The sequence below is a fragment of the Agaricus bisporus genome (genome assembly GCF_000300575.1).
Source record: "Agaricus bisporus var. bisporus H97 unplaced genomic scaffold AGABI2scaffold_10, whole genome shotgun sequence".
In the NCBI taxonomy this organism is placed as follows: Eukaryota; Fungi; Basidiomycota; class Agaricomycetes; order Agaricales; family Agaricaceae; genus Agaricus; species Agaricus bisporus.
Window position 1 is genome coordinate 391956 of NW_006267345.1, and position 24443 is coordinate 416398.

General features: G+C 45.5%; 11 protein-coding genes across 11 annotated transcripts; 5 read left to right on the forward strand and 6 right to left on the reverse strand.

The window, feature by feature from the left end:
• Positions 1 to 481: 481 nt before the first annotated feature.
• AGABI2DRAFT_226482 (hypothetical protein) lies at positions 482 to 2895 on the reverse strand. Its single transcript, XM_006455088.1, has 4 exons — positions 2816 to 2895; positions 1482 to 2760; positions 853 to 1416; positions 482 to 779 (listed from the first exon to the last, which is right to left on the reverse strand). The coding sequence occupies exons 2-4, from the start codon at positions 2754 to 2756 to the stop codon at positions 606 to 608; spliced, it is 2013 nt and encodes a 670-aa protein (XP_006455151.1). The 5' UTR covers positions 2757 to 2760; positions 2816 to 2895; the 3' UTR covers positions 482 to 605.
• Positions 2896 to 3016: 121 nt separating this feature from the next.
• Positions 3017 to 3975, reverse strand: AGABI2DRAFT_194807 (hypothetical protein). Its single transcript, XM_006455089.1, has 5 exons — positions 3903 to 3975; positions 3833 to 3849; positions 3581 to 3772; positions 3331 to 3516; positions 3017 to 3272 (listed from the first exon to the last, which is right to left on the reverse strand). The coding sequence occupies exons 1-5, from the start codon at positions 3910 to 3912 to the stop codon at positions 3267 to 3269; spliced, it is 411 nt and encodes a 136-aa protein (XP_006455152.1). The 5' UTR covers positions 3913 to 3975; the 3' UTR covers positions 3017 to 3266.
• Positions 3976 to 4577: 602 nt separating this feature from the next.
• AGABI2DRAFT_194809 (hypothetical protein) lies at positions 4578 to 5457 on the reverse strand. The gene is made up of 4 exons (XM_006455090.1): positions 5271 to 5457; positions 5013 to 5214; positions 4886 to 4953; positions 4578 to 4831 (listed from the first exon to the last, which is right to left on the reverse strand). Exons 1-4 carry the CDS (start codon positions 5404 to 5406, stop codon positions 4806 to 4808), a joined length of 432 nt encoding a protein of 143 aa, XP_006455153.1. The 5' UTR covers positions 5407 to 5457; the 3' UTR covers positions 4578 to 4805.
• Positions 5458 to 6824: 1367 nt separating this feature from the next.
• Positions 6825 to 7897, forward strand: AGABI2DRAFT_194810 (hypothetical protein). Its single transcript, XM_006455091.1, has 6 exons — positions 6825 to 6867; positions 6924 to 7078; positions 7135 to 7180; positions 7232 to 7272; positions 7330 to 7505; positions 7690 to 7897. The coding sequence occupies exons 1-5, from the start codon at positions 6865 to 6867 to the stop codon at positions 7460 to 7462; spliced, it is 378 nt and encodes a 125-aa protein (XP_006455154.1). The 5' UTR covers positions 6825 to 6864; the 3' UTR covers positions 7463 to 7505; positions 7690 to 7897.
• A 535-nt stretch (positions 7898 to 8432) lies between these two features.
• On the forward strand, positions 8433 to 11569 carry AGABI2DRAFT_187594 (hypothetical protein; the record flags this gene model as incomplete). Its single annotated transcript, XM_006455092.1, has 13 exons — positions 8433 to 8685; positions 8745 to 8771; positions 8823 to 8851; positions 8905 to 8953; positions 9012 to 9089; positions 9146 to 9230; positions 9287 to 9409; positions 9480 to 9709; positions 9764 to 9860; positions 9912 to 10104; positions 10161 to 10250; positions 10302 to 10319; positions 11532 to 11569. Exons 1-13 carry the CDS (start codon positions 8522 to 8524, stop codon positions 11567 to 11569), a joined length of 1221 nt encoding a protein of 406 aa, XP_006455155.1. The 5' UTR covers positions 8433 to 8521.
• A 503-nt stretch (positions 11570 to 12072) lies between these two features.
• On the forward strand, positions 12073 to 13099 carry AGABI2DRAFT_153208 (hypothetical protein; the record flags this gene model as incomplete). Its single annotated transcript, XM_006455093.1, has 2 exons — positions 12073 to 12343; positions 12417 to 13099. The coding sequence occupies 2 exons, from the start codon at positions 12073 to 12075 to the stop codon at positions 13097 to 13099; spliced, it is 954 nt and encodes a 317-aa protein (XP_006455156.1).
• A 340-nt stretch (positions 13100 to 13439) lies between these two features.
• AGABI2DRAFT_194811 (hypothetical protein) lies at positions 13440 to 14533 on the reverse strand. The gene is made up of 5 exons (XM_006455094.1): positions 14507 to 14533; positions 14387 to 14453; positions 14267 to 14327; positions 14016 to 14203; positions 13440 to 13954 (listed from the first exon to the last, which is right to left on the reverse strand). Exons 3-5 carry the CDS (start codon positions 14279 to 14281, stop codon positions 13516 to 13518), a joined length of 642 nt encoding a protein of 213 aa, XP_006455157.1. The 5' UTR covers positions 14282 to 14327; positions 14387 to 14453; positions 14507 to 14533; the 3' UTR covers positions 13440 to 13515.
• Positions 14534 to 14726: 193 nt separating this feature from the next.
• On the reverse strand, positions 14727 to 15647 carry AGABI2DRAFT_121097 (hypothetical protein; the record flags this gene model as incomplete). Its single annotated transcript, XM_006455095.1, has 4 exons — positions 14727 to 15186; positions 15240 to 15397; positions 15463 to 15520; positions 15571 to 15647. 4 exons carry the CDS (start codon positions 15645 to 15647, stop codon positions 14727 to 14729), a joined length of 753 nt encoding a protein of 250 aa, XP_006455158.1.
• Positions 15648 to 16753: 1106 nt separating this feature from the next.
• On the reverse strand, positions 16754 to 17591 carry AGABI2DRAFT_194814 (hypothetical protein). The gene is made up of 4 exons (XM_006455096.1): positions 17314 to 17591; positions 17125 to 17253; positions 16984 to 17068; positions 16754 to 16930 (listed from the first exon to the last, which is right to left on the reverse strand). Exons 1-3 carry the CDS (start codon positions 17513 to 17515, stop codon positions 17010 to 17012), a joined length of 390 nt encoding a protein of 129 aa, XP_006455159.1. The 5' UTR covers positions 17516 to 17591; the 3' UTR covers positions 16754 to 16930; positions 16984 to 17009.
• Positions 17592 to 18873: 1282 nt separating this feature from the next.
• AGABI2DRAFT_153211 (hypothetical protein) lies at positions 18874 to 21248 on the forward strand (the record flags this gene model as incomplete). Its single annotated transcript, XM_006455097.1, has 12 exons — positions 18874 to 19070; positions 19124 to 19296; positions 19362 to 19490; positions 19546 to 19635; positions 19661 to 19948; positions 20094 to 20263; positions 20317 to 20433; positions 20484 to 20804; positions 20855 to 20858; positions 20918 to 21018; positions 21074 to 21141; positions 21191 to 21248. 12 exons carry the CDS (start codon positions 18874 to 18876, stop codon positions 21246 to 21248), a joined length of 1716 nt encoding a protein of 571 aa, XP_006455160.1.
• Positions 21249 to 21393: 145 nt separating this feature from the next.
• AGABI2DRAFT_187599 (hypothetical protein) lies at positions 21394 to 23044 on the forward strand (the record flags this gene model as incomplete). Its single annotated transcript, XM_006455098.1, has 10 exons — positions 21394 to 21435; positions 21492 to 21620; positions 21670 to 21826; positions 21879 to 21910; positions 21964 to 22126; positions 22180 to 22376; positions 22462 to 22635; positions 22690 to 22722; positions 22810 to 22885; positions 22941 to 23044. The coding sequence occupies 10 exons, from the start codon at positions 21394 to 21396 to the stop codon at positions 23042 to 23044; spliced, it is 1107 nt and encodes a 368-aa protein (XP_006455161.1).
• Between the last annotated feature and the right edge of the window lie 1399 nt (positions 23045 to 24443).

Here is a 24443-nt window from a genome sequence, read left to right on the forward strand (position 1 = left end):
TCTCTCGCGCGAATGTGTTCCTAACATAAGAATATCTTTTCCTATTATCACTATCTCCATCAACTTAGTTTCCTATTATTATATGTTCTAACCGTATTTTTTACCCCACATGAAACTTCTTAACTCCCAAGTAAGGTAGCTTGAAAAGCATTGTTTCGTTTTTGTTGTTTGCTTCCCTGATTTTATCTATTCTTACTCTCTTCTTGGCATCGCCTTGCTTCGTCTCATACAGATTCTATGAATAATTTGTTATTCCCATCCCTTGCCATTGAAGTAATCCTCTATCTCATGTATCGGTAAAGACAGAGTATCTCTACATCGATCTGTTTCGATTGTCTCAAATTTTGTTTGCGCAAAGCAGATGTTAAATGTATGTAGATATAGTTCCATGTTATCAATGTCTCGGACGTTTTGGCGATCTTGACTGAGATATATGGGGCAAAGAAAAGAAGAGAACACCGACAAGAAAAAACAAAAACATACGGTGAACGTGGCATTGATAAGGGCATTACAGTCCATTACACATGGGAGGGCTTGAGAAAACGCAAAAAAAGAATAGAAAGAAGAAATGGTTCCTTGGTATATATAGCATACATAAGACCCTTTCATCGCAACGCGCTCGCACGAAGTATATCTGTGGTGGAGCTGAGAAGATTATCTACTTCGTAATCGGATTGTGCGGTGTTTGAACTGGTGCCCATGATGATACTAACGTCTTTTAATACTTTTTGCAGGATCTTGGTTAGGTGTGATAAACCTGCTTGTTGATCTGCTAGAATCTGTAAACGCCAAATAAACGTTAGTTACTGTTGTATATGAATGAATAAAATGAAAATTGCTGGGAGGCTTTACCTGAGTCAAGTGTGCCAAACCATCCTCATCCACAACCGCCCATTCTCCCACTCCAACCCTCGCACGCTCCTTTGACGCATTAACAGCACCAAGATGAGCCCACAATTCATTCAACTTCCCTTTCATCCTACCCCTCCTCAATTCCTCCTCAAGTTCCTCCAACGAACTCCTCAACTGCTCTTCCTCAGGTCTAATCGACGAACTCCTCACACTCGGTATCAATAAATGCAAATGTTGTACAAACTTCAATAACCTCTGCGTCAATTGCGTTTGCGCCAATACAGCTTTCAAAAGTCGAGAGGAATTGGATAGTGTATGTTGAGTGGCGAGAGATTCGAGACGGCTTTTGAGTTCGTTGAGATATTGTTGATGTTCAGTTGATTTTTTGTTTTGGGCTTCGACTCGGGTGCGGAGGTCGTCAAATCCTATTGCTAGAACAGGAACGTGACAGGTTGGATCAGGATTCTCGCGTCTGGCTTTTTCCCAAAGGGTATCATTGAGAGCGTTTGTGGGTCGACCGTACAAACCGACGCGTTCTGGACTGACGAGGTTATAAAAGTAATGCTATGACACGTAGAAATGGTTGGTTAGTTTGCGTACAAGTAAAAGGATTTAACGGAAATACATACTTGGAATCGACATTGAGGCGAGGACGGGTTCCATGCATGATATATGGCCTCTATTCTTTGTTGAAGTTGGAGCGCCTGAGTTTGAGCATCGGCTTGCTGCTGAGCTGGCGTCAAAGCGGTTCTTGAGCCCAATAAACTGCTTGAGGGTAGCGTAGACGCGTTCAATCCTGCCCCAGCTCCAGTCGTGCTTCCGAAGAGCGAACCAGTACCAGGCTGTTGAGATCTATTCCCGAAAAGGCCACCACCAGCGTTGGTAGAAGAACCCCCAAACAGACCCGTGGAAGGTTGTCCTGTAGTCGTACTACCGAAGAGGCTAGGCTGTTGCTGCTGCTGCTGCTGTTGATTCTGGTTCTGGTTCTGGGTATTCCCGAATAAACCTCCTCCGGTGCCGGTGGTGGACGAACCAAATATTCCACCCGGTTTATTCCCCCCGAACAAAGACGATTGTTGTTGGTTGTTCGTATTAGATCCACCAAACACATTCGAGGGTTGGTTCGTCGCGGTGCTGTTCCCAAACAGACCAGTCGAAGGCTGAGCGTTTGAGGTTGAAGTGTTTCCGAACAGGCCACCACCAGCGGCAGGTTGGTTCAACGTACTGCCAAACAGACCTCCACCGGTCGATGGTTGGTTTGTATTTGTACTACCGAATAGGCCTCCACCGGTTGATGATTGGTTGGTATTCGCGCTACCAAACAATCCCCCGCTCGTGGCGGGTTGCGTAGACGTGTTTCCAAATAGCGAAGTACCAGCCGTTGGCTGTTGTTGTTGTTGTTGTTGTTGTTGCTGCTGCTGTTGTTGTTGCTGTTGGTTTTGTGTATTCCCAAAAATGCCTCCTCCTCCACCTGCCGCGGACGGTTGTGTTGTCGTACTCCCGAACAAACTTGGCGCCGCACCCGGCTGCTGTTGTTGCTGGGATTGCATATTGCCGAATAAACCTGTCCCCGTCCCAGCTGTACCACCAAACAGCCCTGTACCCGTACCACCCGCCGGCTGTTGTTGCTGACTTGTGGCGCCAAAAAGACCTCCCCCCGAATTGGCGTTCCCAAAAATGGAACCGGTCGGCTGGCCCTGCTGTGGATTGTTGTTGTTTCCAAAGAGGGAACCAGAAGGCTGTTGCTGTTGATTTTGCTGAAACTGGTTTGTGTTTCCGAAAAGCGAAGGTGCTTGTTGGTTCTGAGAATTACCAAAAAGGGGATTCGTCGTCGGTTGTTGAGTTGTGCCAAAGATATTCGTGCCACCCGTCGGCGCGGGATTTGTTGCTCCAAATATCGACATATCTCTACAAACATCTTGATCAATATGTCATTCCGATGACAAGATTTATAGTCACCGACCTCCTCAAGTATGAATATGGTGACCGATTGAGAGAACGCGCAGAGGTGAGGTAGAAGCAAAGGGAGACAAGTTAACCCTGTCTCTGTGCGTGCTCGATCCCTGTTTACTTGGATTGGACGTCGTTCAGCTCACGTGATCCGAAGCCCGCAATACTCAAAAGTTACTGACTGCTCTACTTGAACGGCACGAATATTAACTTCATCACGAATCTCAATAGCAATAAGATGGATGAGAGGCACAACCACATTGCGTTCGACTGGAAATATACAAATCTCCACTTCTCTCACTCATAATCCAGAATACGGGAAATGAACAGCACGAGACCACTGAGATGATGAATCATATGCACGAATTGAACAGCGAATACGTCGCGTAGAAGATGGTGGTGGTATGCATGGTCATATTACATACGGGTGTTTTGATAGGGCATGAATACAAAAGATAGTAAACTCAGAACTAGAGTGCATCACAAATCAGTTCATGAACCATGCAAATCGAACGTGACGCGACATACCCTCAGAGGTTGGAAGAACCACTTGTTCTTGCCAGATGTGTAACGATCCTCAAAAAGCTTCTTGATGTTTTTCTTCGCATCCTCCCGTTGTGAAACCTCCTTGAAGGTCTCAGCATTTACAGAGTTTTTGAGACCCTCCAGTTCAAGAGCATATCGTGTAGGGAACAAGTGTGAGTAGTTCACGACCTGTTACGATACCAGCGCCATCTCCGTAAATGTACATTCTACAATCAAATGCAAAAGAACGCACCTTGATGAAAGGCTTCACTTTGCTCCTTCGCTGCACCTTCTTCTGACCCATACGCCGTGTGACCTTACGGGGGTAACGTTCGATACCAGCAACGATAGCATACGGGAAGGGCTTTCCCTTGTTACTCTCATCTACCTGCTTGATGATAACGACCTTCTTCCCGGCCTGACGTCCTTGAAGGATGATTGCAACCTGATAACTCGATATAAATCGGACGTCCTAGTCGATTTAAAAACCCGCCCATATGCGCACCTTACCGGGCTTGTAAACTAACAGAAAGTTCAGGCTATACGTTCAATTACCGAGCAATGAAGACTCATACCTTTGACCATCTTGACGTACGGCGACGAACTTTTGATTTGCACCTCTATGACAACTTGTGAATGCAGTCCACTCTTTACCCCGGCAATCTGCGTGGTGGCTGATAGTTTATAGAGTAAGGTTTAAACTCAACCAACGATGAATGGGTGATTCCCGAATGATGCCGTCTCGGCTCCGTCTCTGCCTTTCTCCTCGGAACAAGAATACTCGTTCTTATGGATCCTTCTCTGACAGCCTTCTGCGTTGCCTTAATGTCTTCAACTTTGAAGCTAGTTTTCCAAATCACTGATTGATCATACCATTCTCAGTGATCCGATGCTTAGTGTCGGTCTCTTGAAAGCTGAATTGTTTCTGGTGTACTGGTGTACTATCTGGTATTGCATCTACAGTTTAGAACTGCGGGCTACTATACTTCTCATCCCCCGCTCTTCTTAGTCAACGTCTACCGAGGCTCTCTGACTGTCCAAGTAAACACGTCCTTCGCCGACAGCGGATACAATTAACATGGAAACCCGATGGACCCAAAAACGGAATGCATTAAACTCCACGGAGAAGGAAAATTAGCTAGGTGGCACTAAGGAACGCAGAATCTGAATTAATACCGCCTAGACCGTATAAGCCAATGACAATCGCATGTTCTAATCACACCAAAGACATTTTTCTGCCCCTCGGCAAGTGGAACAGAATAATGGTGTACGATATATTAACAAAAGTATCAAAGAGTAGACAGGCCCATGGTAAAAGAGTGAACTATGGACAAAGTATTAAAAGGGGCGCATACAGAGGCTGACTCGCGCAATAAAAGAAAAAGAAAAAAAGGTACAAATATGGGCCGAGTATACGACCAGTCATCCAAAATATGAAAGTTCGAACCATCTTCGAAAAGTTTACGAATGTCGAGCACCTAGGAGATTAGGCATTGACGACGACTAGTGCGATGTCAGTCAGCCGAAGACGCATATACATGACAGGAATTTTACTCACTAGGCGTGCAGCCGGTAGAAACGAGACCATCGGATGAATTGTTCTCGCAGCATAGTGTTTGGCTGGTACTAGTTGGATGGAAGAATATTGACAATCGAGGTCGTCGAAGATTGATGAACGCACTTACCACCTATTGCCACCGGTACCGCCGAGAGGACTGCAGTTGAGACCAATGAGGTTTGTTACGGGAGAGGCCATATTCAAGAGATCCATGAGGGTATTGGCATTTGAATCTGCTGAATTCATGACGGTGCTGCAACATTGTACTTGACCGGAGTTACAGCCGCTAATGTTACTCGGGACGCCGGAAGGTTGAGCGCGTTTAGCACCTATGAGAAAAGAGTCGTAAGAATCTAGCTGCTCCTGGGGGTCACCGCTGACTTACCCCAAGAGCTGGTACGGCGGGTAGGAGGAAGAGGAGGTAGACCACGAGCGAGGCGAGAAGCATTGGTCTCATAATTGGCGGCATAGACACTAGCAGCACTGAGAGTAATGAAGGTAAAGACGGTGTTGAACTTCATGGCGAGTTAAAGATTGACTGGGGGGTAGTGGTAGACAGTGGAAGAAAGGCGAAAGAAGATGCTGGCGTTAACAGCGATACGCCTCGGTTTTTATATGCAGCCAAGGGTGGCTAACAGATTGGGGTGGCTAACAGATTAGTTTAAAAATAGACCACGGCTCAATTGCGAATTCATGTCCGCCTCATCCGATCGAACTGAAGCTCGGGTTCAACATATCGAACATTCCTCCACGCCCATATCCTCGTTGATGGCTGGCGAGGGACTGGTCTTTGACCAAAATTATCTACTTGGAGGGGAAGAAAGGTAACGATGGGCTCGGGAAATTTCGTTGGCGGCTGACACTAACAAGCGACGATGGAAGACACTCTAACTAAAAATACATATATCGTCATTGCCTAAGCTCCAAATCTTCCTTCCGTATTCTCTTTCTTTCCCGTTTGACTGACAGAAGTAGATCTTTAGATTAAATTTAGATCAAAGCTGTACTCCATCCGCGTTTCGAATCCCGTCTTAGAATCCCGTCCTAATTTGATGGGCCACAAGTTCTTTCTTCGCGAAGCACTGAAAGACCTGCAAGCCTCCTCGCCGTTTGCTGATTAATCTGACCGAACGGAGATCAAATTCTAGATTACTTGTTGGATTCAGTAGTACCCCGGTAGTAGGTCGTTAGAATATTGGCGAGCGGGGGGTCACGCCAAAAAGAAGGCGAGGATCATTCCACCATGGCCATCCTGAGAATCATCGGCTATGGCCAATGACTCAACACTTGTACTGAATTACATCTGCGCTCGAACGGCAACTGAAATTTTTTCACCGTCTCTCTCGGTCATTTTAGCTCAAACTTAACCGTGTTGTTATAACGCCGGTTGGGACGAGAGAATGCCGCGCCCTCCTAATAAGGAACCGATATCTATAGGCAAAATACCCGAGATCAAATTTAGCAATCAGTGAATTACTTTTGATCGGCAACACAGCCGGTTCACCCGCACCATCTTAAATCCAGGCGAAGAGCCAGTAGACACAACCGACATAAGAACAATCGCTGGCAGCTGTATCAATCCGCAAGGATTTATACGCTGGCATATAATACCCGTTACAGTCCTCCCATATCTTCGGGACACCTCTATGAGAAATAGGGATGTACGCAGGCCTTTTCCATATTAAAGGACGTCCTTGAAAAATACCTCAAGTTAGGGAATTGGCGTCGTTATACGCCAACCGCCAGAAAGCATTGGGTGACCATAGCAACACGTCCAATCCATCATTCCAGTAAAACCGACGAGTTTGAAGTTTGAAACCTGCCGAATTCTTGTTCGCGTTCTCCGTCGAAGAAAGTCGAGGAAAAGGTTCTCAAATAGCAAGCTGTTACGTAACTGGTCATGTGATGTACTAGGATCTCGAGTCTGCTTCGTTAGTCAACCTACTCAACCTACAACCTCATCCAGTACCCGACGAAACATGGTAACTCATTCTAGATTTTTGTTCGTTTACTCCGTCTGAACACGCCAAATATCTAGGCTTCCCTTCACTTTTGTTCAGAATGTAACAACCTCCTCTATCCTAAAGCCGACCAGCAGAGAAGAATCATGGTTTATGCGTGTCGTATCTGCACTTATGACGAGATCGGGGAAAATAAATGTGTGTACAAGAATGATCTTCTAACTGTCACAAAGTAAGCCTTGCTGGTTCATAAGTACTCGAATGCGGATTACGAACACCTTATAACAGAGAACAAGTTGGTATCACAACAGACCTCGGCACGGACCCAACCCTCGTTCGTTTCACGCCTTCTTTCACCTGATCTATTCAACTTACACCATGGAAGGCACATTCTAATATCGCCTGTCCGCGTTGCGGGAACGACGAGTATGTTTCACAATAAAGAAAAGTATCTCTTGACTCATGCACAGCTCTCTCTTTTAGCGCCGTTCTATATCAAGATCAGTCAAAACGGAAGGAGACAAGAATGATATTATTCTTTGTCTGTACGAAGTGTGATCATCCTTTTAGTGATCCTTCGTTAGATAATCAACCAGAGACGGAGGAGACGCAGTAGCCGGGAATCGGAGCATATAACAGGTGCTTTGGATGTATTACATGTGAGTTAGGTTTTCAGGTTCCTTTTAATTTTGTCAGACTTTGTCGATAACTCCACCATGAATTCTACTTCATTATGTCTCTTGCGTCATTGAATATAGCTACGGCTTCCGTAGGCTGCGGAGAAAGACACCGATCAGCCTAGGTAGACCCAAATATTCGTCAGACTTAAAAAAATATGTGCAGGGCCATTACTCGATCCATGCCGTCCATCAACGACTCCCGAACGACAAGTTTCGATACGCATTCTGGCTCCCCCGAGAACTTCTTCATTGACAACGTCTGGAAAATCCGTCGCCTTCGACTTTTTGCATTCGCGTACGGTATTGTTACTTGGTTGACTAGTTCTAGCCGGTACAAGTACGGTCTAGGTCGATTTGACTCGCTTTCCAGCATTGAGTGCTCAAATTTAATGAGATACAGAGAGCCCGTCTGAGTCATGCTGGTTCGACTTCGACATCTAGGTCATCTTTAGATGATTGTCATGCAAGTTGAACCCACGCTGAATGATTGATCTCTCCAAAGCATCACTCACGCGGTTGCATTTGGACCGCATGTGAACCTCCTGGGCCACAATGACATCGGCCGATCAATCTATACATACACACGGGAGCCCCAAGGAATTATTTGATTCTTTTTTTCTCCAATGGGCGATAGTTTGAATCATCGGTCATTCTCAGGTCAGTTCAGTGTATGCCTCGTCGACGCTTTTGTGGCTTCTCAAATGCACATCGAAAACCATAGACCTTGCTCCGAAAACCTCACCTCGCCATCTCATTGTGAAGCTAAAAACAATTCAGGTTGTGTTGACATAGTTGCCGCACAATGCCGCAAAGCCGGGCATCCATGGATTCTTTGCCGAGTCCCACATTCGATACCGTTATATATATACCGACAATCGTTCTGCCGAGCTACCATTTTGTGCTTACCCATCTTTGCATGGTTGCTATTCAGATATCGTCAGCAAAAGACAACTCAAGAACCTCGTCCGGTGGCATCCAGTGAGAAGACTTGAAGAATGCCGGAGGAGATGAAAGTCGATAATGGAAAATCGAATGTGGCTACAGATGAGTTGAAGACCAAGGAGAACAGTGCCGATTATGCGGAAGCGGGATTCGGTGAGGTGTCTCTTGATACAATACCTGATGGGGGGTGGCGAGCGTGGGGTGTTGTGCTTGGCGTGTCAGTACTGTTTTTCCTTTTCTCACTATCATAAGAAGTCACTGAGTCAATCATTCTAGATGGATATTCCAATTCGTCACCTTTGGGTGTGTAGTTTCGGAATCTCTGGAACTTTATGATTTACTCAATATTCTCAGCTATACGAATGCATTTGGTGTCTATAATGGTATGTAATCACTAGACTTGACATTGCCTCTGTCGTCTTCATGCAATACACAGACTTTTATGTCCGAGAATATCTCACGGACTTCGAGTCGTCCCAGACTAGGTAAATATATTCTTCATGATTTAAAACAAGACTCAATGCTTTGAATGGGGATCTTCAGTTGGATTGGCAGCGTCCAGCTACTTTTCCTTTTATCTTGTGGACTATTTTCTGGAAGAGCCTTTGATGCTGGGCACTTGTGAGTATATTATATCTTCATGCATCCTTCCCGTACTCCATTTGACTAAATCATAGTCGCAAAGTGATGCTTGGTGGCTCTGTATTACTTGTCTTTTGCCTCTTTATGCTTTCCATCACACATCCTGGACAATATTATCAGGTTAGTCCTGTAGGATTCGTACCCTGAAATCATGAGTACTAATCATTGTTGTTCAGGTTTTCTTGTCGCACGGATTAGGATTTGGATTGGCTGCCGGCATCACATTCGTTCCTGGCCTTGCTGTCATCTCGCACTGGTTCAGAAAGCGCAGGCCTATAGCAATCGGGATCGCCACTTCTGTATGTAACGGAGCAGTCTCTCACTTCTTTCTGTTTGGATCATGTGCATGATCGCTGACTCTAGATTTAGGGATCCGCAGCCGGAGGATTCATCCACCCGATAATGCTCAACGCCTTATTTCACGGCCCTCTGGGTTTTCATAACGGCGTACGAGTCAGTGCGGGGTTCTGTGCGGGACTTCTCATTGTTGCCCTGCTGCTAGTGAAGACAAGGCTGCCGCCATCTCAAAAACCGCATAATACACTCACGAGTCTAAAATTATTCTCGAGAGAGCCTTCATATGTAGCAACAACCCTTGGGTAAGTGTTCAAATTCGATTTTTGAGCGTGCATTCATAGGTTGCCTCTTGAAAGCACGGTCCTCCTCTTGACGGGTCTTTATTACCCGTTTTTCTTCGTTCAGCTTAATGCGATCCAACATGGTCTTGATCGTACATTTGCCTTTTACACAGTAAGAAATTTAAATCTCTTCAATCGCACCATAAGTTCATTCCCACCCCAGATCGCCATCGTGAACGGGACTGGCATCCTTGGGAGAGTGTCAATCAATTTTCTCGTGCACCGATTAGGCGTTTTCAACCTCGTCATCTTTTGCACTTGCACTTGCTCCATCCTGATATTTTGCACTCTCGCCGTTGATGATGTACCTGGGACTGTTATCTTCAGCATACTCTTTGGCTACTTTTCTTCAGCTTGTAAGAAGCTTCAAAAAATAATCCTATTTTTCTATTCTGATTATTTTCATCCTCAGATATAGGACTGCTGGCACCGATGTTGGGCTCACTGGCTACAAATGATAAGGAGATAGGAGCACGTATGGGCATCTGTTTTACATTCACGGGTGCGAATCACGACATTTGGTTTTATTCTCCTGCTCATATATATCTTTTAGGTTTAGGCGGACTTATAGGTACCCCGATTGCTGGCGCACTTCTCTCGTCGAAATTTCTTTGGTGGAGACCAGTCCTGTTTTCAGGATTATGTGTTGTCTGCGGTTCATCATGTTTCATTTTCAGTCGTATTCTATTAGCCCGGGCTAGAGGTACCCAAAAGGTTTAGACAAGCATGATTCGAGTTCTCATATATTCAAAGTATGTTTTCGGGATGACTAGTATAACGCCAGTATTCAGTGTTGGATATTGCATCAGGCATATGGGAGCCATTTTTATCCGCATTGCAATGTTCAAATTCGGTCGCCCCCAAACACAATGCCAGCGGCTCATTTCTTGTCGAGAGATTCACATCCTGATTCATCGCCACTGCTTTCCTCATGCGTTACTATATGCGAACTACATTATCCCGAATATTTCGTGTGGAAAACCGCTCGACGCGGGGTTTTTTTTCGCTTTTGATTTGGCATTCAACCAACAACAACTCGAAAGCCCATGCCACCCAAGACACAAAGATCAAATTACCGCCAGTTTTATTACCCAGATGTATGTTCACGAGCTGATTCTCGGAAGCATGATCCCCATCTTAGCTGTGTCTTACTACCTGTTCTTCCCCACTCAGCTTAAAACGATCATGTGGGGACTCACCTCTAGATTCGAATTTCGCACTTTACTAGAATTTGACATATTCTGAATGCGGAGTAAATTCACTTCTTAGTTAGGTTGTCATCGCCAACGGACGCGGCATCGTACGAGGTACTCAGCGGTTTTGAGACTATATTAGCGTTTCGGTATCCCAGAACATTCCATACACAAGGAAACCAACGGAAAGAATGAAGGTCGTTAATCGTTGATAGGATCATTGCAGAATTCAGAACCCACGCATGGCCGATCCCGCCACTTCCACAGCAATATATTTGATTACCAGAACTCAAGTACTCAAGACTCAATTCGACCTCGCCATCAGAACCAAGTGCTACGTGGTACCCCAGAGTCTGAAGGGTATACTTACCTGGATATATGAGTTCGTAACGACTTGCATTGTCAATAGGCGAGGTTTGGGACGTTTCCCATTTACAACGGTCAAAGGGTTCGTAAAGTTCTGCAGGTAAAGGCTGTTGAAGACAGCAATGTGTGATGATGTTAGCGGATGATCACAGAATAGAGGGAAGTACAGTCTAGAGGACCTAGCGTACTATTAGGGCCATAGCCAGCTTTTCTGCCATTCGAAGTAATCGCACATGCCTATGCTTTTGTGGTCCTGATATAGGAGACATTTAAATTATGATGTGGGAGTGATGATGACGGTGGGAATTAGCGGGGCGGCGACTTCAACTTGCTGATTATGCCAAAGCTGGTGCATCTGGTTTATATTCACGGATTCCAAGGTATTTACGCCAACTCATAGAGTGCATGAGTATATTAGCCGCTGAAACTAGGGTTTGACGAATTAGGTAATGATACCACCTTCCAGGTAGAAGTGACTTAGCATCAAATTCAACCCTGGACAGCGAGAGCTCAACTTCTCTCCGCAGTCATTCCCTCTCGACTTGCAAAATTATCTCTCTGCTCATGTCCCGTCGCATTTTGACGTCAAAATTCGCAGTAGCCTTTATCCGACGTACAAAAGCGTCAGGCCTCTTTCGTATGCAACCAAGAATTTCTTAGAATGGTACGCTTTTGTCCCCTCGGTCCCTGCGATTTTCAAACCTCGTAACGCATGACAGGCTACAAACCCAGCCTCAAGGTCCAGTGATCTTGTTAGGACATTCTATGGGTGGATTACTGGCAGCTGAAGCCGCCACGGATTCCTCCAACGCTCCTAATGAAAGGATAGGACACTCACGCATTGTAGCCGTGATTGACTTCGACACCCCATTTCTCGGCATGCACCCACATGTGATAATCAGCGGTATTGCATCGCTTCTTCCTAAAGATAGGAAAACGGGAGGAAAGAAAGAAAGTGAGATGAATCAACATCCTGCTATCAACATCGTCCCTGAACGCGTCACCGATGATTGGGAGAACTTCAGACAGAAGGCAGGTGAGATCTACATTACCGGGGTCTTGAAGTAGCTCTGACTAGCGCGGCGCTCGTCCGGAATGTTCGTGGTCAGGCACAGAAACTTTGTCTCCCCTGACCACTTCTTCCTCAGCCTACTCTCCGCGCTCCACCCCTCCGTCCCGGTCACCTTCACCTTTCTTTGATCGTGTTCTGGACTTCGCTTCTGCTTATTCAGATAGGTCCTTCGTCCGTCGGCTCAAAAATCACTCAGACCACCCAGTCTCATCTGGAAAACAATGGGTCGTTGAGCACCTGCAATTTGGTGGTGCAATGTTCGATACTAGTGGTCTTAAGGAGCGTTATAGGCGACTAGTCGCCTGGAAAGATGGCACGTGGGTCAACTATTGGACGACAACCTGGGGTGGCACGAGTTCAGAGGAAGGATCGGAGGCAGGACAACTGGCATATAATGATCGTGGGCTTCTGGAATCTGGAATCATTGAATCAAGTGCTCCTGGGACACCGTCATCATTAATTGATCAAGAATGGAGAAATCATATCAAGAAATCCAACGAGACATCAGGAAAGAAACGTGGACGTCACTTTATCGTCCTCCCAACTGGACTGGGCAAGATTATGGGTGGAGAACGGTGCTGGGAGAAGGTTATCATTCGCGGAGTGGAAGATGAAGTTGCAGCGCATTGTGGTATATTCATCAGGGAACAAAACCTAGATTATGATGGATTCTTGGGACGTGTTGGAGCGAAAGTCATACAATTGTGTGAAGCTCTATAGAACGCCCTTTTCGTCCCTCGCTCACAACCTATTGTCGATCATGTTTTTTGCCATGATAGGCGGAGAAATCCGTATCCATAATCGAGCTTGAGTCTGTCAACGACTAGTGGGGTGAGTAGAAAACATATATCACTGGCATCTAACTTCCCAAACACCCACTGGTATTCCAAGCACGGGGGTGCTTGATAACTCCTGAAATCTGTCCGTTTTAACTTTTGACACCATAACGTCTTGGATGATATGGTAGCAAGACTCCTCGGTGACAACCAAGGATGTCGACAGAAACTCAGCGCATGCACACCAAACTACACTATGAATTTACCCCATCTCAACTTGTGACTGAATTAAGATTCATGGTGCTTCCCGGATAGTGTCGGTCATAGATTTATTCGAATGCTGCCATTTACAGATATTAATCATAACAAAAACATTTTCAAAAGCGTCTGGTTCGAACTAGGAGTTCTTTCCGATCGTGATGGGTCCGATGAGAAATGACCCTCTCGTGTTCTTTCCAGATTTTCTTCAGCGATCTGTAAGCGCTCCCGGTACCGAAACTCTCTCGCCCGAAGAAAAGCGACAACTCTTTCAAATCCCATTGCCTTGCATTCATCCGTCGTTATGGCCTTCTGCCTATCCAGAAGGCTTTCGTATGCGGATGACAACCAGTCTTTCAGACCGTATGCATCTCCGATGAGAAGCCTTGTTTCAACGGGTACTTGGCCCCGAATGGATTCTAATTGCTGAAGCGCGTACTGGAAGATATCGTCAAAGAGGAAGCGGTGTGATATGCTGAGTAGGTCTCGATAAAAATCCATATTTTGTTGGATATCGTTATAGCGGGAACGAGCATGGGGTCTAATATATTAATGCAATGGATGGGCACGAGGGAATGGATCAGGATAAAGTTTGAACTCACGGTAAGTACAGATAATCCATCAATGCCTCGAATTCACGTATGGTCACTCCTGGCAAACTAATGGGTTGATCGTCGTGCATCCCATCAGGATCTTTGCCCTCTTCCGATGGTGAAGCAAACATCGCAGCAAATACTTCTGAACCCTGCGTCAAATAGTATCTATGTATTCTGAAAAGTTTGTCTTCAACCTGAGAATGATATACAGGTCATTAGGTGAATCATACTCAGTTGTATACCTAAGACAAACTTACCAATAAAACTGCCATTTGATCATAGTCAAAATAATAAGAACTATGTCTTTGGTGGGCGACCCTACGAGAATTACTTAGACTCATTTGTCGGGGAAAAATATCAAAGATAAGTATAATTACTCTTCTCCGCCCTCATTAAGTTGACTTGTGCTCGTACTCGTGCTTGTGCCTTGCAATTGTTCAGCATCTGTTATCGCCGTAGAGTTCATGGCTGTGGTCAAGATGCGCTGAGCCACTCACGTTGGGTTTATGGCCGCAATAGGTCCTTGCCGGAGCTTGATGCTTGAAGTTTCTAGCACGTTTTTGGGAAGGGTGTCCCATCGCCGTATTCCGACAAATTCATTCCAGAAGACCGTGAGAATGTATGGCAAGAAATGAAGCTTGAAGCTTGAAGGGTGATCTCAGTTTTCTTATATTGTTGGTGATACAACTTATACAATGCTAAATGAAATTTCATCTATCAAAAAGGGATTTCAGCTCCTCTTCCTCTACCACGATGTCCTCTCGCAACAAATACTCCACGAAATCCTCCACGAAATCCTCGACACCCCCGGAGCGGTGAAACTCTGATCTGAGAACCTCCGTGTTCCACATCTCTTATCTTGTCTTCTAGCTGCTCTTCGCGTGTCTCCACGAAATCAGCGAGGCGGTCAAATCCTAATGCAATTGCCTCCTCTACTGATAGTGGTTCTTCACGCTCAAGGAACATCTTCAGGGCTGAGGACACCCAGTCGTCAAACCCGTATAGATCTCCAAGACTCAGCTTTTGAAGAGGAGTGAGCGTTGAGTTACTTCGAATGGAAGAGAAATCGAGGTCCACTTTTGAAGAACGAACAGCTCCATGCACTTGATATTTATGAGAGATGCTTAAAAGATCCAGGGAGCCTTGAATACTAAAATTTGCAAAGCGTGATTCGTGCCTTCGTTGACGTCATACTCCAAGTTCAACGGCACACATAAAGACAGTGCTCACGGTTCGTAAAAATAGTCTAGAAGACTCTCGAATTCTGCTACACTTACTCCAGGTAAGGGGATGGGGGCGGCTTCACCGGGCTTTGCGAACATCTCGCGAAAATGCTCTGATGCTTTAGCGAGATGGTGTTGATGGACCTTGAATAACTGATCCTCAACCTGCGGGTGATATTTACAGTACTGAGCATGAGGTGCATTAATAGTAAGGTTTGTTAAAAACTGACTTGGAAAACGGCCATAGGATCGTCATTGAGGAAATACTTATCATTCCGTTTTGGCACACTGCTATCAGGGTGATCTAGCGGGAGTTGGCGAAATATTGCAAGCCTTACGTCGGTGGTTCTGCAGTTTGATTTTGTACTACGACAGGCTCGAGCTGCCTTGCTTCAGGTTGAGATTTGGCTTGCATGGTGGTAGGTACTGAGAACAATTGACGGCAATAAGGCTAAGTAAAACACATGATCAGCAATGCGTTTTAAACTCTGTTATGTCTGATAAGCGCTAGACGTTTTTAGTTCTGACGAAAGTTCTAGAAAAAGAGCCATGAAGAAGGAAAGTGGGCAGCGCGTAGGAGCAATGTCTTCGGAATATTACATCGGCCTCAACATATCTAGTACATGGGTAAAAATGGTCAAGCACTGACAAATGGTGAACTCGTTGAATCATTGATTAATAGAATTTAATTTATATCCCGTCCCGCTAACCTCCTCGCAGGGAACTTCTGGACGACTGGAATTTTGTTTTCTTTCGCATCATCGGTATGCCTCTTCCTCCGGGTTTACCTAACGAGCACCTCGAGAATGCGACAGTGAGAAGGCGCGCGGCCGTTCTTCCTCTTCAGTCTTAAGTGAAGGAACGTTTTCTTGACATTGAGTCCAAAACAGGCTCGAAGTCTCTTCATTACCCACGAGTGCCGACGAAATTCAAACAAGATCAAATCCTACAGCGACGGTCTTCACATCTGGCAGCGATTCTTCGCGTTTTATAAGCTGTTCATATGCCATGAAAGCTAGGGCCTTGGGTTGTAGTTCCATGTAGCTTCTGGGGGTGTCGACTCCAAGTGTTGCCGCCATAAATTGGTGTCGAGCCTCTTATTCTTTGGCTTTGAAAAGGCACAGATGCTCGGAATCTATGAGTAATAGTCAAGGGTGCAAGAAGCGAATATGAAGTATTCCATGCCGCATGTCTTACGAGTCATTAGCATGCTCAAAGCCTTCAATGGTATGAAGAACATGGTGCTTACTGTTCGTAGAAGTATTCAAGCGCTGTTTCGAACTTGCATATAACCACTTGTCTCGATAGGTTGTTCATCGTTCTGGACTTCAGCGCCGGCCTGAAACTAAATAAAATCAATATAGTGCGATACCTCAAGGGCTCATCGTTGTAGCGTTGTACAACCTGCTTAGAAGGTTTGTAAGTCTTGCTTGAGCACAGACAGGACGTCCTTAGTCTTCGGTGATAATACGTGTGGTCGTGTCGAAGGTGACCGTGATGGTCTGCTATGTGCTAAGTATAGATTCTTGAACCTTCTAGCCCCCAGCATGGTTATTCTCAGATCAGACGTGCCGCACGATTTCGGTTAAACTGGTACAGATTTCAAGATAACGTCTCATGAAGGTAATAATCAACAGAAAAACCACGCCCACATTCCTGGAATTTCGCTTTACGAGATATTAAGAGCCTTCATTAGCCCTAGTGCGAAGGATTGTTTGAGATTGGAGTACGATGAGAGGATGGTTATATACCGGGTACTGACACTCAAGAAAATACCCTAGGGTGGAGAGGTAGAGGCACCAGCCGAAGTTCTGGCGATCGCAGCGAGATCAAGTTCTACCAAAAGTCAGTTAAGGGATGCATCGGGCTCCCATGAAAGAGGTAGGACATACGATCGCCCTTCTTGAAGGCATTCTTGCGAAGCTGCTTGGCTCTCTCTATATCTTCTTCGGAGGGAGAGTTGCTGCTAACGGAACTTTTGTCTTCAGTCGAAGACTTGGGTGATCTGTCAGGAGATTCTGCTGTGATACGCGGAGAGGAAAATCAGTTGGGGAGTTAATACGCGAGCACACGATAGGCACCTTTAGACGTAGTACGAGGGACACTCTCCCCTTCGACCTCATCGTCTATGGCACTAGACTCGAGATACTGCTCGTCGTTAAGGCTTCCCCAGTTATGACCTCCAGCTCCGCCTTTGCGCAAGCTATTGTCGAGGCCAGTGCGAGATTCCGAGCGATCTCTGTTGACGGCACGCGGATATGCTGCGCGTTCAGTACGGGTCATGGTTTGAGGAGAAGAATGATAGTTGCGAGATGGGATGGGCGTGTGATGGTAGGGATGGAGCTTATATAGAGTAGGCAGGATTACGCAGGAAGACACCGAACCACCTGGATTAACCAATTCTCGACAGTCTCGTGACAGCGACTTGTGCTTCGATTTTCATTGTTTCCAATCGTCTCATCTTCAAAACAGTCCGCGAGCGCTTTTCGACGCTTTTAACGTCAAGCATTTATATCCATGTCTAGACACGCTTCCTCGCCCCGCTCACGGGGAGATTGTGGGGAAACGTGGGAATTTATGTGAAGTACGTCATGGACCCATGGAGGCAGCGATGATCGCGTGATAGGGGTCTGGGCCACCTGGTGATCACGATCGTGCTTTCTCAGTGCTTCCTCAAAGCCTGGAGGATTCCCGGATGAACGCTCTGGGCAGTCTTTATACCATATTGTATGCAGTTGTTGGTTAGAGAATTTATCAGTATCTTCTGATACTTTCTCAGTGCTTAGATTTGACATTGCAACGGGAATCTCGGATAAATCGGGACCCAGAGGCTGTGCAGTGTGATATGCGACCTGCACCAAATTCAGTTATCATTTGAGTTGGACTAGTTAAAGCTAACGTCTATCAGAATATTGGTTCGCATTTTACGAGTATGTAGTTCGTACAGGAAATATTCAGAATCCACGCTGATGCGATTATCAATGATACTCCAAGATGCCCACTGGAGCCTTTCACTGTATGTATTACATTGCTTCAAGTTTCCGAACTTATTTCCATAAGATGAAGCACGAGTCAAAGGAGGGATGTTCTTGTAACAACCTGTTGATGCCTGATAGTGGGTAGGCTCTACCAATTGAATATATTCAGCACACACCTTTGTCTCGACTGGCAGTGACAAAGGTACCTCGCTATACTTCAATGGGCGTCAATCGCCAAAGCAAGTAAAGTGGCACCACCAATGTCCTCCTTAGTGTAGAGGTCATAAATATCAAATTACAAACGACAATATGATCCTCTCGCACAGCATATAGTCTCGGCGGGCTGAAAGATGGTTTCATTTCAAAAAAGTCGCCAGTTTTTTTACCTCCCCAAGCCGCGGATTCAGTTCTACTATGACTTCGGTGGTGATATGGCGCATTCAGCGATTAAATATCTTGCTTTTTTTTTTACTGTGCATTCCTGGCAGATATATGCTGACACATTGGTATTGTAGGGCCATGCAGCGGGAAACAAGAAATATACAGCTGAACTCAGCACTCTGAAGTTTGAAGTACTTGTCATTTGGCTCCACAACAGTGATCGCATCAATATCTCGTAAGTCATGATCAGGGTCATCTTGCTGTTTGCTCTATGCCACCATCATGAGTTCAATCCGCAGCTTGCTTGATTCATCTTTGAGTTCTACAGAGACCGTATTATCCTTCGTAGAAACTCTATCCATTACAAACTCGCCCTCAATCCCGCCCCAGAACTTAGAAGCGCCCGAGAACTGGCATGACCGACGAGTTCTTGCTGCAGTCTCTCACAAAGACGATTGGGCTCTGACGGAAGAGGGCGCGTACGTTATATCCAATTTCATTGGATTTCTATGACTAATATACTTTTATGCAGACTTTTCGTCTACAAATTTACTTCTCCGGAAAACTCAGCTGTACTTAGCCTCGACGTCCAGAGAATATACCCTATCTATGGAAATTTCTCGATCGTCATGGGCCAGATGCGTCGAAATACCATTGACCTTAGTACCGCAAATTCAAAGGTAATTCTTGACCAGCCACGTTCTGGTTCGTCATTCCTCTCCGCGAAACGAAACCATTGCGTGGTTGATAACATAAAGCCCCGCTTTCAGGATTCAGCTTATCTGTCAATCCAGCTGAAGGCTTGCAAAACGGTACTGAAGCGGCGAAGTTCTATGCGGCTGATGTACAAAGCTTGGGAATCTTGATTGCCGAGTGTAAACGACTCAAGAATGAAATAGGTTCGTGCGTATGATTCTTAGTTTTTGCCACTGTCCCTCTTAATTTTCGAAGCAGAAAGCTCCCGGAATGTTGATGTGGAACAGTCTCAAATCTACTTCAATTGGTTAGTGCCGTATTACTCTAGGTTTATACATCAATACCCCTGTGAGTCGCTTAACTTCAAAAGAAGGTCATGTCCTCATTGACATCTCAATGCCCATAGCATCATCAATGCCACCTGATCTTCGCGTTGCAAACAAAAATCTTCTTGACCGGCTATCACCTGCGAGTGCTGGCTTTTCCGGAAACGATAATGCCGACATACGGCTAATTCGGGACGAGTGGGTTAGGGATAGAGCTCGTTCGTTGTCTCGCCAGGGCAAACGAAAACTTTCTTTGCGTCTGGGAACGTTTAATGTCAATGGGAAGTTGCCATCTCAAGATCTTTCTTCATGGATTCAAGGAGTATCAACATCGAGTTTGCAAGCACCCAGCGAACAAGCTTTCCCATCTGCAAACGAGAGTGTTGCTCTGACTCCTCACCAAGTAGACAGTAATTTACGGGATGGTAAGTTTCACCAGAAAATATTTCAGCTCTAGATTCGAAAGTTAACTTGTGATAGCTGCAGAACCAGTGAACAATGATCCAGGGCCAGATATACTCGCACTCGGATTCCAGGAACTTGACCTCTCCACAGAGGCACTCATATACTCAGTTGGTTCCGCGAGAGAAGATGCATGGACCATGGCTATCAAAGCCGCTCTTGGAGAGAAGGGTATGGATTACGAAAAGGTCGTTTCTTTGAATTATATAGGGCCACTTCAATTAATACTTTCATGATTTAGTTGACATCCAAACAGCTTGTTGGCATGCTGATCATCATCTTTGTGAAGAAGAAGCTCAAACATTGCTTTGGTGAAGTGCGAGCCACTGCTGCTGGATCAGGTATCTTAGGCATTATGGTAAGTTGTGTTATCTCATCATCAGGTAATATCTCCATTTTATCTTACAGGGAAATAAAGGAGCTACTGCTGTTCGTTTGGTCTTCACGCCTCCATTTAACGCAGAGGCGCTTGAGGTAGAGGCGCAACAGTCTCCAGACAGCTCCCTGGAACACACAAAAGATACGGGCGCTGTAACCTTTACATTTGTCAACGCGCACATGGCAGCTTTCGATGAAATGATTGATAGGCGTAACCAAGACTTTCATGAGTTGTCGAAGAGACTTGCATTTGGGAAAGACCCGGACGATGATGATAACGTCTTTTTTGGAGTGGATTCTGTTGCATCAGGGAGTATCAACATTTACGAGACTGATGCACTGTTCTGGATGGTAAGTTCGGTATTCATATGAGTGGTCACACTGGTTCATACACTGTGCAGGGAGGTCAGATTGTGTGACTAGACGCCCTTCGCTTCCTCACACTCATGAAGAATGAACCATAGACCTCAATTATCGCGTTGACATTCCGGATCCGGATTTCAGAGATCTGCTCAAGGACAACGAATGGGGTGATAGGTTGCAGACCTTGATTCGGTATGATCAGGTAACCAATTATCGTATTTCTTTTGTTGGTACTCAGCGCTCAAATTATGCTTCAGTTGAAGAAGTCTATTATCTCCAAAAAAGCGTTCGAATACTTCCGTGAACACTCTATAACATTCCTCCCGTTAGTAAACTCACAATCATTGTATTCAATTATATTTAATTCTCCGCAGAACATATCGTTTTGGTGCCGGCCAGGTCATGGATGAGTTGGGATACGATCAGAAGTAAAACCTTCGATTAAACAACTGTCTCTAAACTAATCCTCCTTGATATGATCAGACGGCGACCAGCTTGGACTGACAGGATCCTCCATGCTGCAGGCCCGTTCTGCGACGTCGTCCAGCAGTCATACGCTAGCTATCCTCAAATAACAATGAGCGATCACCGACCCGTTGGAGCTGATTTCTCCATACATGTGTGTTTCTTTCATTCTAATCAAGTTCATGAGCATTAGCCGTCTAAATGGAACAGTTCGACCTCTATGATCGATCTAAATTTGAGCAGCATGTGAGGCAGTTGTATCGCGAAGTACACGCTTTGGATGCATCACACGAGCGGCCAACAATCAAAATTGATCAAAGTTTTCTTGATTTAGGAGAAGTCAGGTAAAGTTATCGCGTATCAATATTTGGGGACGGCTTTGACATAGAATCAGGTACCAAACTCGCTTGACAAAGAAAGTCGTTATCGAGAACGTAGGCAAGGTGTGGCAATACTCACGTTATTTTTCTGGTTTGTTCTGAATTTTAAGCTTCAGATCGCATGTGCCTGGAGATTTGTACCAACTCAGCCGGATTCGCCAATTCGTGAGCGAGAACAGCTTATGCCTACTTTCCCAAGGCTGATTTGTGCTGCTAGATCCTGAGTGGTTATCAATAGAACCGATTACAGTTAGTCGATCACCGGCTTCGAAAATGGTAGCTGAACCTAGAACGGTACTTAGGGATTTTTTCTCCCAGGGGAGAAGACGGAGATAGCTTTGACTCTTCACATAGATAGCCGCATCGCTTCTTCTCTAAACCTGGGTCCTCACGACATGAGCGGAACGCTGATACTTCATACTATACTGGGCCAAGACCACTTTATCGCAATCTCCGGAGAATATCGCAAGTCATCGTTGTCTTTAACATGAGGTCAACTTAAATTGACAAAGAACTAGTACCATCATGCTTTGGAAACAAGCTGGTAACTTTAACTCGACTCCCCGGAACGATACGTACTTTAACATCGAAGGAGCTGCGTGCCGAAAACCATTCGTTGAATGCTCCCACAGAATTCATGCGCCTTGTCAACTGGCTGATGGGAAGTACCACAATACCACAGGATCTGTTTTTAGTTCCAGCCGAGGAAACAATGGTACAGACTATCCGAGAAGTAAGCCGTTGTGTTAAATTTTCCAACAATGGTTCTTGCATTTATCGGGAAAAAATCCTATGTACAGTGTTTGGATACAGGTGAAGAATTCCCTTGGCCACCCGGAAGCGAGAATGCGGCGCCATCGTATGCCATCGCGCAAACACTTTTGGAGCTTCTGGACTCCCTGATGGAACCCGTTGTTCCGCCGGTTTTGCATTCCCGCTGTGTTCAAACGAAGAGCCGAGACGAAGCCTTTGAAGCGAGTACTTCGGATCGACCGAACGCGGCTCTTGCGCTAATGTTCGTATCACAGCTTCTTGATGTGCTCCAGCCACCCGCAGTCAACGTGAGTATTAACTTGACTCGATAAAATTAACCTGCGCTAACTTGACAACTTTTCCCCATGTCCCGGCTCTTCTCTTGATATTCCTAGGTCTGGATCACTTTAACCGCATTCCTCCACTTCATTTGCCAGTCTTCAAGTGACCCTAGCTATCCGGAAAAAATTGGTGTGTGTATGATATTTGCCTCCGATATCTTTTAACGAGTTTTATGGATTCTTAGCCGATATTTTTACTCCGGTTTTAATGAAGGACGGACCTGAACCGACGACCGTCCCTATATCACCCATAAAGAAACGTAGATTTATCCTTCAGTTTATTGCCTGATGCCCACATCACATACCTTAAGGCAATTGAACAGGATAGACTAGGCCAGGGTAAACTCAGACTCCTACCCAGTCCCTCGCCGCGCTGCTCATCACGTGCGAAGGAACAAACAAACAAACTTAGTCAGTTGCCTAGCGCGAGCGAGGGACTGGCACAAAAGAAAGTCGCTCCACTTGCACACCTCAATTTGTCATCGACAACAATGTTTTTGGTCATGACAAAGATGATCTTATGTTATTCGATAGAATTACATTGTGTCACGCATCCAATTCAGCAATACATGCCCCCTCTCGACGAGTCCCGCAACATATCCCATTGGGACGATGCTGGCATACGACGCGAAACAACCTTATTTGTTGTTTGGCACATCACGTGCCATGAGCGGCTCAGGTGGGCTGGGTAGGAGTCTGGGGTAAACTTGGGATATGAAAACAGTGTTTGCATATGTATTCGTCTTGATCGTCTACTTTGGGTGATCTTCGCTAACTCTGCTTCAAGTCCTGCCTCATGAGATCCTCACTTTTTAAAGATACCACGATCTAAGGCACAGTGATATTATGTTCTGACTGATGATATAAACGGTGAGGATCAGCGCCAGGATGGAGGGAAGCATCGGATAACGGCCAGCGATGAATTACTTCAATAATTTAGATGACTTTCCTTCCAAGCAACGAATGCGGTTCTACAGCAGATTAAACATTTTTGAACCTGGCAACAAGGACCGACACCATTAATGACCTCAATCCTCGCTCGAATACCAGGGACGGTGTCTTTTGCGAGCGACCATGCACTGTTGGTAAAATCATTGAGTGATGGTGACCGTCGGTGGTTCAAGGACACTTTCGGCCAGTGCGTGAACTTGTGTCTAATCATAAGTGCCATGATAGCTGTCTGGTATAAGCTCGAACTGCACGGAATAGAAGTTACTTGGCATCTGTCTCGTTGTCTAGTGCCGAAAGTACCACTCCAACGATCCAGATACCGACCTCTCGTTTTCGACTTCCTTGTTGACTCCGATATCGCGGTATTAGGATCTCGATGCAGACGATGAAGGAGGAAAGTAGATAACGAAATTATATATAAGTAGTGGACGACGTAGCGTAGAATATTGAAGTCTTCTAACTCGTTTCTCTCCATCTTTCAACAGATATCGGTACTTGTTTAGTTTGCGTCGTGTTCTTAGTGTGGTCGCCCTAGTTAGTGACTTTCATCATGCATGAGTCAGTGGAAAACGTTAGCGCCTTAATACTACTTTGGTTATCGGTGCTTAAAATTTAAAAGTGAGGATGTTTTAGGAACAAAAGATACCACCACGCGGCATGTGCCGCCTAACTTTGAGAAGAACTGAACGTAACTGGACATCTCGTCTGAGCGTCCCTGTGGGCGCCCCTGAATCGCC